General features: G+C 47.6%; 1 protein-coding gene across 1 annotated transcript; it reads right to left on the bottom strand.

Annotated features, from left to right (window-relative positions):
- Positions 1-703: 703 nt before the first annotated feature.
- Positions 704-3,427, bottom strand: LOC109577667 (serine/arginine-rich splicing factor 12). The gene is given in 4 exon segments (XM_070778598.1): positions 704-2,774; positions 2,776-2,913; positions 3,017-3,036; positions 3,214-3,427. Coding segments are annotated over 4 exon segments (771 nt in total). The 5' UTR covers positions 3,338-3,427; the 3' UTR covers positions 704-2,285.
- Positions 3,428-12,313: the final 8,886 nt, after the last annotated feature.

Raw genomic sequence — 12,313 nt, 5'->3', positions numbered from 1 at the left:
TCTTCCTCTTGCCTCTGACCTTCCTTCAGTTCTCAGAGACAGAAGGCATGAGGAAAAGAAGAAGCAATAGGGCTTCCTAAAGAAGCCACAATCCTCGACCTGTGCTTAAGTTCAGACCCATCTGCTCCTAAGGTTTTAAGTCCACCTGTGATGGGGGAAAGATTAAAAGCTTCGATTTGAGTTTCCAGATTTTAACCAGTGGGCCGGGCTCAAATGGAACTTACCAGGCTGATTTCTGGTGCTTTAATGCCAGAGTGTTGCACCAACACTTCTGCCAGGGGAAGATGGCTTCCAGATGAGGCATCTGGCATTTGCTGTGCCCAGATAAGTCAACACTTTGCATCAAGCACCCACCCACTCGGTGCCTGAGTCTGGACGGAATCAACTCGAGTGTCTGGCAGCAACAGTACACACATTTGCCTTCAGCCTGGTGAGGGCAGAGGAGCAGGAGAGAGGAGAAGGCAGTCACATGGCAAGCTCTGAAGAGCTCTTCCAGGGCATGTGTTTGTTCAGCTCATTGGTAAAACTCTCTCTTTAGTGCGTTTTTATTACAAGTCTGACTTCTGCCCCCTCCGTGGAGGCTAAGAGACAGCGCAAATCGGCAACAGGAAAACTGAAGACAGGTCAAGAGTAGGCAATGTCTGGACACTTGACTGGTGGAAATTGGCATATTTATTTTTATTTATTTACTTATTTATTTTTTTGTGTACATAAACCAAAACATTTATTTAGAAAATACAAAAAATTACTGTTTGTCTTGCTCTTTCTTCAGACTATCCTTTCAATTTTCAATAGTGCCACATAATTTTATAACTAATTTTTATTACATCTGAACACCTCAAAGAGCTGTAGTTTTGAAATAAATTTTGCTATGATTAAAGAGAGAAAATCTATTCAGAAAGTACAGAATACACGAATTTACGGTACTTATCCAATTACCACCAGCATATAAATTATTTTGTAAAGTTATTTCTTACACACAGGATGTAAAATGCAAAAAAAAAAAAAATGGAATTTGTATTCAAAACAAACAGAAGCAACACTGGCTCCTATATGCTAAAAATATAAAACAGATTTTTTTTTTTAAGCATTCTAGATACAAATATTAACTGTATGGGGTGAGAACTTTTAATTTCAATATAATTCAACAAGGTACACAAGAAGAGCTCTATAAATATATCCCCTATAATAACCACATGCAAAATCATTTTATCACAAATACTACCAAACCCTCTGAAAAACATAAACTACAAACACATTTTTAAAGAAATTCTGTTTTAACAACTACAAAAGAATATCAATAAAGCTATTTGGCTTTAAAAAACGAAGGGCAGTGTAATGTAAATCCCGTACTGAGAAGATGTTTTCTGAGAATGCAGTCTTGAGTTTAATACAAGGTACTAAACATTTTCAAAAATAAACAAGACTTATTCTAATACCATTTAAAGTCTTGAACAAAAGCTCTAAAAAGAAACCACTAAGTAACAGATGAAAAGTAGGTATGCAGAATTAATGGTATAAAATGTGATTTTATATAAAATGTACCAATCTTCATATGTATAAGGCTTGATATGAATATTTTTGGACTATGAGTGTTGCACATCATTTTTATAGCAGTCTCAAACCATTCAAAATTCAGTATTTTTCAAATGTTTTGATATTTCTGACATGAATGAACATGATACAGGATACAACTTAATATCAATTTATCTATACTGTTCCACTCAGGAACCTTTTTTAAGCCTAGGAAAGAGTATCTTTTGAATGCTTGATCTCTACATAAACTCTACTTTTAGAAATGTCAGTATTTTGTGATACAGAACTAATACCATCAGGAATTGCCCCAAGTTTAAAGAGAAAACACAAAGGAGACGTACAGTGTCAAACAGTCTTAAGTTTGCCTTATGCAATTATATAGTCATCATTACTTTTACATGAAAGTGCTTTAAAGTAAAAAATATTTTTTTTAATTACTGTTAATACTTAATATCCAAATCAAAGTTTCTAATTTAGTTCCACTTTATACATTTCCTCTAAAAAGTACTCTTCTGCCACAATGTAAGCAAAAAACGGTCCATAAAATGGGACATCACTCATCATATTTGTGGTGTGGGTCCTTAGACCAAATCTTCATTAACCCAAGTGAGAGAGCCTTTATTTCTTATACATGCCCAAAGTAACTAATATCAACTCACATTTTCTGTAAGCCTTCAAGAATTTTTATTCAACATAATAAGAAGTTTAATAACCTATATTAACACTACAGAGCATTCTTCTGTTGCTGTTCACCAACTGTTTTTATGACGGTAACTCCGCGATCTGGAATGTGATCGAAAATGAGAGTGTTTCGCTGTTTGTGCTTTTGTTTCAGAATTGGTATACGCTTTGGGAGATTTACATGGGGATCTGGCTATGGAGTCAGAATGTCTTCCATGTAATCTTGATTTTGTTCCTGAGCTAGTCTGCTTCTGAGGTGAGCTTGACTGTGATTTTCCTATTGACTTGGACCTTTTCTGCAAGGACTTGGACCTTGACCGCTCTCTAGAACCAGAATTCCTTCTTGGAGTTCTTGACTGCCTTGCTGAGGTAGACCGCCTGGGTAGTGATTTGGAGCGAGATTTAGATTGGCTGTAAGAAAATTGCCTGTGTCGAGACTCTTTAAGGCTATCGGACCGCCGCCTATTTCTTCCCCATGAGAAACTTCTACTTCGGGTTCTCCTTTGGCTAGGGCTTCTTGATCTCCTATGATCACTTGGAGAACAAGGGTGACGGACGTTCTTTTGATTTCATCTGGCCTGGTGTTTTGCGATCACCTTGTGCAAACTGTATTTCAATCTGACGGCCACATACCCACTTTCTATTGAGGTTATAAAGCGCGTCTTCAGCATCACGAACATCTTCAAATATGACTAGCTGTTAAGGACACTCAGTGTCACTTGATCTTGAACCTTGACCTTTATTCTTTAGGGCTTGCAAGATGGACTTTATAAGAGACGCAGAACCAACAAAATCAGACTTGGCTTTGATCCTGGAACTCTGAGCAAATGTAGGAAAGCCGAAGTCTCAACCTGGTGTTGGCTTTGTCTTTTGCTTGGTAAAGACTTCCCCTCTTCCAGGTCTTTATATCTGTGTCCACCCTCCCTCTTTACTCCTTGATGCTTGAACTTTAGGTGCCTTTTGTCTCGCCTGCTCGGTTTATGCTTGGATTCTAGCTAACAGGTTGGTTCAAACTGAGGGGCGCTTGCCAGCTACTGTGGACTGCTTTAGATTTTCTGGTGGCGTCCGCGACGTTCCTGACGAACAGGGAGGTGTTGGGGGGCCTCGTATAGCGAGACATGACCGCTTCCTCCGTTCCCTCGGGGGTTTGCCCGGCCGCCGGGCTCGCTCTGTCTCCCGCAGCTGCCGCCGCCGCCACAGCAGCTCCGCCGGCCCGCGGCGCGACCCCCTCGCCTCGGCCTCGGCCCCGCCAGCGCGCAGCCCTGGCATATTTATTTTTAAACTGGAAACACACATAGAGCTTATAACATGGCTAGTCCCTGTGAAATGTTACATACAGACTCACTTTAGTCCACGACAACCTTGTGAGAATTATTATTATTAATATTATTCCCATTTGATGGATAAAAAACAGAAGCAGAGAGAAGTTAAGGAACTGGCACATGGATGTATATTTATTCTTCCAACAACAAGGGCCAAATTCACTTGCCAACACTTACAAATTGGGAGCCTTTTGCACTAATGCAGAGGCATGAATCCGAGGACTTAGTAAGGTAGGAACTTGGACCTGGACCTACTTGTGTGACCTGCACATCCACCCATCCCCTCAGCTACCTCAGGAAGGTCTGGAAGACATTCTTTATGAAGGAGCAGAGGTTTGTATTTACGATGTGAATGCCTGTGGCCATGAAAAGCTCTACGGTTCCCCATTGTGTTGTCCAGGTATGAATGCAGGGGATCTGGTCATTCAAGCAGGCTCCTGGATTTCAGTGAAACTGAGGGGTAGGTCTGTCTAGTCAAGGCTATGGTTTTTCCAGTAGTCATGTATGGATGTGAGAGTTGGACTATAAAGAAAGTTGAGCCCTGAAGAATTGATGCTTCTGAACTGTGGTTTTGGAGAAGACTCTTGAGAGTCCCTTGGACTGCAAGGAGATCCAACCAGTCCATCCTAAAGGAAATCAGTCCTGGGTGTTCATTGGAAGGGCTGATGTTGAAGCTGAAACTCCAATATTTTGGCCACCTAATGCAAAGAGTTGACTCATTTGGAAAGACCCTGATGCTGGAAAAGATTTAGGGCAGGTGGAGAAGGGGATGACAGAGGATGAGATGGTTGGATGGCATCACTGACTCAATGGACATGAGTTTGGGTGGACTCTGGGAGTTGGTGATGGATAGGGAGGCCTGGTGTGCTGCAGTCCATGGGGTCACAAAGAGTTGGACGTGACTGAGCGACTGAACTGAACTGAACTGAGGGGTTCCTGGATCTTCACGGCTGGATGGACACACACACACACCATGCACAGTGATGCCCAAACAGCAGGTGTAAACCCTGGATCCCAGGAGGCAGAGTCACAGTTTGTTTTTTTCCATCCAAATGCAGTTGCAGCATCTGAAGTGCTTGTGTCTGGAAAGCAGAGCTTTGACTGGGGTCTTTCACATGGTAACTAAGCACCCCTAGAGCATGGATTCCTAATTTGAAGGGTCTTTTAAAGTTAACTGCACCTAGGGTGTTGATTAAAATTAAATTGTACACACATAGGTATCCTACTGAATGTGCTGAAGTATTTCAAAGTAAATGAGAGGCTATATAATCAACAGTCTTCTCACATGGTGATGCTCAGCCCCCGCTAAGTGCCAGCAGTTCTGAGACCTGCCCACAAGCCCCATTTCACCCCAGTTCCCGCCACCCCTGAAATCTCCCTGCAGGAGTGTCAACTGCTGTTTGTCATCACGTTTGCTCTGTCGTTTCTTTCACAGTTGTGTTCAAAGGAAAGTGGAGTCTTGATTTACTAAGTCTCTGTCCAATGAAGGAAAATGAACATCAGACCTGGGAGGGTTGTATGTTTCTCACTATAGAACTAGGAGAGAGTACAGTGATTATTTATTTGTGACAGATGTCTATGCAATCAATGTGTAAAGCAAAGCAAAGCCACTTAGAAAAGGGACAATTTAAGACACTGCAGGGGATGGTTTTTCCAAAGATGGCTGTGGCTGTTCTCTACCCCATAGACCCCCCAGTGATGTGACTGGTCACCCTTCAGTGACAGGTGGGGCTTACAGATGAGGAGACAGTCGTGAAAGGTCTTGCTATGGAGCCACCCACGTGACCTGCAGTACCATCGGGCCCTCTGACCCCAGCACATTGCTCATGGTAAAGTAAACGGGAGGTGAGCGCAAGGAAGCACAATGGGGCTGGGGGGTGAGAGGCAAGCTCGGGAGAGAGAAGGAGAGGGAGAGAGAGGGAGAAATTGAGACGGAGAGAGAAAAATACTAAGAAACTAAATCACTGGTCAGATTCAAAAGGGACGCTGGAGATAAAGGCAAGCCTTTCAGAGGCAAGAATGTAGAAAGTGGGACTTCCCTGGTGGTTCTCTGGGGTTAAGACTCCACGCTTCCAGTGCAAGGGCCACAGGTTTGATTCCTGGTTGGGAAACTAAGATCCCACATGTCGATAAGCGAGGCCGAAAAAGAAGAATGTAGAAAGTATCAAACAAAGATACTAAAATCTGGGCTGATCTTAGGGACTTGCTTGTCAAATAAAATGTAGAAAGAACATTCTGGAACTTCTGGGGCACGGTCACTTTTGATTCAAGTAAACCCATAGAAACGCAAGAGAAAATGATGAGCTTTGGTTTGAAGCCTTTAAGCCTGGGCATGGCTTGTTGCACAGCAGTTGGAGACAAAATCAAGTCCTTACAAGGATTATAGTCCTCTTTTCTAATTATTACAGGTGCCCATGTGAGTTGGGGACCTCCCATTTTGGAGTTTCATCCTCCTTGGAGACTTGCTGTTAAGCAAGCACCTGCCTTGACCATCCTTTAACCATCATGAATATTCATGGTGCACACACACATATACAGTTGGCTGCTGGGGAACAAATGTTTTATTCCGAGGGAAAGAAGAAAAGTCTCCAGCCCTCCCCTCTTCACCCTCCACCTCAGAGACCAGCTCCTGGGCCCCCCAGATGCCTCTGTCAACAGAGAGGCACTTTACACTTGGGAATAATAGTTAATTTGTTGTGCACTTTAACAACCAGTTTTGCTTCACACATCTTCAAAAGACTTCTCAAAAGAGGTTATATGAAGCTGTTTCACTATAGGGCAGAGTGGTCCCGCCGTGACTCTACTGAAGTGGGGTAGAATCTAGGCTTTGTCACTGTGACCCACTTGCCCGGTGACCCACTAGGAACCACCCCCCTCACCATTTACAGCAACGTGGACCTGGAGACGATCATACTAAGCGAATTGAGTCGGAAAGAGAGAGACAAATACCGTATGATGTCACTCATGTGTGGAATCTCAATACGACACAATTGAACTGATGTATGGAAGAGAAACAGACTCAGAGACACAGAGAGCAGACTGGTGGTGGCCAGGGCGGAGGGGAAGCGGGGGAGGCAGACTGGTGGTGGCCAGGGCGGAGGGGAAGCGGGGGAGGGAAGGCCCGGGAGTCTGGGATTAGCAGACGCAAACTAGTATATGTAGGATGGATACACAGCAAGGTCCTACTGTGTAGCACAGGGAACTGCATCCAGTATCCTGTGATCAACCGTAATGGAAAAGAACATGAAAAAGAAGAGACATGTACATCTGAACGACTTTGCTGTACAGCAGAAATCAGCTCAGTGTTGTGAATCAACTATAATTCAATACAGTAAAAACACAAATAGCCATTGTGCTGCCAGTCCCTCTCCAGCCCCGCCCCTGCTCATCCCTCCAGGCTTACTTCTTCCCTCTCTACGGTGCTCTGGGTTTCATCTCCCAATGTGCTCTTTGCAAGTGCATCCCAACCCAGTTTGTCTTCCTCTCCATGAGCTCATCCTCACCCACCAGGCTCCAGCCCGGGGACCAGCTGGCTTCCAGGAGCCCCTGTTGCCTGGCCTGCTTTGCCAGGAGCACTGTCTTGGGGTCAGAAGCACTGGGTCTAGGGCGTGGCGGGGCCCAGAGAAGGCGAGTGGCTCCCCAGAAGGACCCCACACCTCTGTCTCTCCCCATGAGGAAAAGGAAGTGGGGGGCTGCATCCTGGGCTCCTTCAGGGCTCCACGCTCTCAAGCCTGCTTTCACTCTCCAGCAGGCAGGAGAATCTGGCAGGTGACTAGCGAGTAACTCGGCAGGTGATGTAGCTCTCTCTCATACCCCCTTGGGCTTTTTGAGCACTGGAGCCTTTACAAGGATGTGCAGGGATGGCGTCTGACCACAAAATACCTTCTCTTCTGAATATATATTATTTTGCCCTTTGCCCTCGGCAGCTTCAGAAATCCCAGGGAACAGCTGCCAAGACTACAGCCAAGTCTGTCATGATTTTGGTGTTGATATCTCACAGAAGCAATTGCTTCATCCATCGCCTAGCTCCCTTCCACGCTAATCAGATGGAGATCGCATCATAACCTTTTTCAGAACGCTGACCAAACAGTGGAGTTCAAATAATGCCTCTGCCGAGACCTTAATCTATTGTTCCGAACAATTCAACAGCCTTCCTATCAGAGAAGGCCATCTTTTTCCTGCCCGGGGCCAGCGGGCCCAGCTCTGGGAGAGTCACAGGCAGACAGGAAGCCACTCCTCTTCCTCTTCCTCCATCTGGCTTCGTTGCCAGGGCCTGGCTCCGGAAAAGGCCTCGGTGGTCCCAGCTGCCCTGGCCCCTCCACTCAGCGGGACCTTGGGGCACCCCGGAGCAGCCATGTCCCCCGAGGTCTCATCCCTGCGTAGACTCTGTCCCTGAAAGCATTCCCGCCCCGCCAACTGCCGGGTTTATCTCCTGCTCTTTCCTGAGTCCAGCCAGGCGGTCACAGCTCACCCGTGCTATCAGCTCTCTGCTTCTTCCCCTGCAGATACGCCTGGGAACAACTTCAGAATACAAAGCCTTTAAACAATGAGCAGCGTTTGAGCTAGAATTAGGGCTGAGTCCTGCACAAACAGCTGGACCAAATACGCCTTTATCGGTGACTGTCTCCAATTTAAACAACCCGTAAGATGTTTGTTCAAAACCCCGCTCAGATTTGGCCATGCTGCGTTGAAGAATTCCACGCCGCCCTGCCTCCCCCCGTCAGCTGCAGGAGAAAATGACGTCTTTTCCTGAAAGGAGATTACAGTTTCCCCTCCTCTAGGGTTGTACTCCCACCAGATTCAGCGCCAGCTCCGTGTGGCTCAAGGTTGACCTGGCCTCTTTTCCTGGGGGGGCTGGTGTTCACAGCTGGCGTTTCTAGGGTGGCAGGGGTTGGAGGTGCAGGAGCATCTGGCATGTAGCTGCCTGTCTGCTCTGGCCTTTCTGATCTCCAATTCGGTTTTAATTGAATACTTTGCAGAAGACATGCGTGCCTGCTAAGTGTCCGACTCTTTGTGACCCCATGGACTGTAGCCTGCCAGGCTCTTCTCTCCCTGGGGATTCTCCAGGCAAGAATACTGGAGTGGGTTGCAATGCCCTCCTCAGGGGATCTTCCCAATCCAGGGATCGAACCCTCTTTTATTTCTTGCGTTGCCAAGCTGGTTCTTTACCATTAGCGCCCCCTGGGAAGCCCTTGCAGAAGATGCCGGGGAACAAATTACAAGGAGAAAGTCATCAGTGACATTTCCATGTCACGAATGAGGCCAGGGAGGGATCCAAGCAGAAAACTCTAGAAGGAGAGGCAGGGTGAGAGCAGGCCAGGAGTGACCTTGACTGCAGGTCTTCTGTCTGGAGTAAGCTGGGCCCCTCACAGAGGAGGATGGTTCTTGGATGGTTGAGTTCCTGCTGGCCCCGCCCCTTTCTGTCTCGTGCCTTCAGGATCCAGATTCTCAGAGCTCTCATCCCAGCTTGAGTCTCCAGGAAAGAGAGAAGATGTGTCCACATTAGTGTGTGTTCCTCACATCCTCCCCTTAGATGCCAGGTCCATGTGCCACTAGAAAGGGGTTCTCACAGCCACCTCACTGCCCGACTGGAACCCACGCCCGACGACTGTGAAAACTCCATCACAGGGACTGCCCGAGACACAGCAGGCGAGCCAGCCGAGCCAGGGATACGGCCGGCAGAGGAGGGACAGCCCTGTGGGCATCTTTTCTTGCTGACTCTGGTAATCTTGTCTGCAAATCCTGTCTGCTTGCGTGCATGAGGAGTCCTGACACAGACGCCCACTGGCTGACACTGCGGGGTGAAAGGTTGGCACACTTTCTAGGGGTTTCTATCCAGAGAGGGAAAGGAATCCAGATGTTCTATAGCTACTAGTTTTGCCCAGTTTCAGAAATGTGTCAGGGAGGTGAAGCTGACGGGCAGCACGGAGTAGCAAGTGCATACATAACCAGGGAATAAGATGTGGGTGTAATAAATAAGCCACATGCCTGTTCAGGCCCTGACTATGGGCGGCACCCCACCCCACCCCCGCCGCCTGCCTGTCCTGGTAGACCCGCGAACCAGGACAAGGAAGCCACGTGGGGCCCCTGTGTTGCTGTTCTGTAGGAAAAGGTGCCCGGCTCTATGCCAAGGGCTGGATCACAGTGTCATAGTGCGCACGAGGAAACAAGTTCCCTCCCATGAGCACCCTGAAAACCAGTGTGTTGCTAATTATAAACGTGGCGGCCAAGACCCCAGCTTCCTTCTATTCTTCTGACATCCTGCAGCTGGGCAAGCCTGGGGACTAATCACCAGATTCCTCTGGAACGGCAGCTGGTGGCTTGATAAGGCAGGAACTCAACCAGGGGTTCTGGGCTGTGAGAGACAACCTCTCCATCAGGTGGGGGTCCTATCCAGGTGCCCTAGAGGACGTGAGAGCACATCCCATTCCTTGGCGTGCTCCACATGGATGAAATGCCACCATTCCTAATCCTTGGGCATCCCTAGCTCAGCTATAATTCTGTGCCAAAGGATCTATCCTCTTGTAAGTGTGACTCCCCAGAGTTGGAGGGTGGTGTAGAAAGTGGATCATAGATCATCTCATCAGCCTGGAGGCAAGATTAGAAATAACAGGTACCTGATCTAGAACAGTCTTTTCTAAAAGTGATCCTGGGATCACCTTTCCGGAAACACGGCGATTGGCTCCAGCCCGGGCATGCGGTAACGTGTCAGTTTCTCCCTCCTCAATGGGGACAGAGCACTGTCACTGAGTCCTTTAGTTCTGAGGCTCCTCAGTGGTTATTGGTTCTGGATTTTTTTCTTTATTATTATTTTTAGTATGGTTGGACACCTGCCCAGCTCTATGTAACCTGCAGAGAATCAAAATGAGAAAACATGTCAGACTACTGGTCCAGGTTTCTGAGAGCAGACAGGAGGACCAAAGGATTCAGAGTCAAAAGCCTGCATTTAAAGCTGCTCTGCCCTTCCCCCTTACCTGTCTATGACCTTGGGCAGGTCATTAAATCACTCTGGCCTCCAGCTCTTCCTTCCTGTAAAATGAAAGACATACCAGAAGCTTTTCCAGTCACCACTATTAGATGGTTAATCATTTAACAGCTATGGGTCACCCACTTGTGCCAAGTGACATGCCGGCTATTGAACCCAGTAGCTCTGGGAGCCTTGCAGAAAGACTGAGGGCTGAAAAAGGTATGGATGCTCGGGCACCTGGAGTGGACCCCCTGGCAGCCTCACACAGACCATCTCCCACAGTAGCAGCTGAATCGAGAGGTGGCAAGGTGGGGGGTCACACAGGGCCCCGTGGTCACTGCACCCTGTTAACTCCTGCCCCTAAACTGGGCTGCTGTCACTCCCTAGCAAGGCCGCCCAAATCTCCAGAAATGAAAGATCAAGGCCAAGCCGGGTGTGAACTGGTTGCTTGGATGGCAGAGGAGGGGCAGCAGGGCTTGGTCTGTCCTGAGACCCCTGGGTACAGCCCCAGGTATCCAGCAGCATGCAGGTTCAAAGCCTGGCTTTGCCACTTGGCTGCTGAGAGAGCTTGCATCAACTATGCCCGTTTCCTCATCAGTAACGATGCAGATAATCCAAGCGTTCGCCCTGGAGATTGTGAGGCTCCCGTGAATCACACCAGAGGGCATTTTGCACAGGGCCCGGCTCAGATGCTGAGGCCAGGACTTGCCAGTGGTCAGTGATATTAGCTCTTTCCCAGTGTCTTTCTCGCCACGGGAGTCTGAACACCATTTCCGCAGCCCATGCTCCAGCTGCAGGGCATCGTCTATTGTCCATTATCCTAACGGCCACAATGGCCTGCGCAGGAATGCAGACACGTCCCCGCAGTTGTGAGAAGAGGCCCTAGAAGTATTTCCTTCTCTGTTCCTGCATTAAAGGGCAAAGGAGGTGTTGTCAGCGGCATGAAGAATACACAGCACCCTGTCCAACCTCAGGCTTCTTGGGGAGCTCCCTGGCTAATTCAGAGCCTCTTTGAGGTCACTTACATCCATAATTGCCCCAGGATAACTGTTGTAATGCTTGCACTCAAATCACACTTTGTGCTCCATGAAACAAATTGCTTTACTTTCAGCAGCTCTGTCTGGTGTTTACTAAATGACTTATTCTACAATAAACCTGATGAGGGGCATGCTTCATTATTCTTGAGTTCTACCCTAGCAGAAATATAATAATCGTTGCTTCCAGCACTTCTGGGTTGCTCATATATTTCATTCAGTCTTTCCCCTCCTTCTCTCCTTCATCTCAGCATCTTGTGCTACCCTGGACGCTTGCCCACCCCTTGTACTGTGACCGGGGTCAGTCTGTAGAAGGAGGGAGCACTCTCTGGGGTGGGTGGCATTCACCAATCCTCTGAAAGTCAGGACAGCAGAGATGCAAAGGGCGGCAGAGACAGTTACAGCCAAGGACTCTGAACTCAGGCTGAGGTTCAAGGACTGACCTTGCCACTTGGGAAGGCATTTCATTGGTAGGCTCAGTGTGTACAGAACCTGCCTGAAATGCAGGAGACACAGGAGACATGGGTTCAGTTCCTGGGTTTGCAAGATCCCCTGAAGGAGGGCATGGCAACCCACTCCAGTATTCTTGCCTGGAGAATCCCACGGACAGAGAAGCCCGGCAGGCTACAGTCCTCGGAGTCACAAAGAGTTGGACACAACTGAAGCGACTGAACACGCACACACGTACACAATGACACCCACCGCACTGGATAAGGCCCTGAGTGCCATGCCTGACACATACTAAGCTAAGCTAAGCTGTATTTTAGCGATAG

The sequence above is a fragment of the Bos indicus genome, chromosome 24 (assembly GCF_029378745.1).
Source record: "Bos indicus isolate NIAB-ARS_2022 breed Sahiwal x Tharparkar chromosome 24, NIAB-ARS_B.indTharparkar_mat_pri_1.0, whole genome shotgun sequence".
NCBI classification, from domain to species: domain Eukaryota; kingdom Metazoa; phylum Chordata; class Mammalia; order Artiodactyla; family Bovidae; genus Bos; species Bos indicus.
The sequence above is the reverse complement of the archived record's forward strand: the minus strand, read 5'-3'. Positions and strand labels throughout refer to the sequence as shown.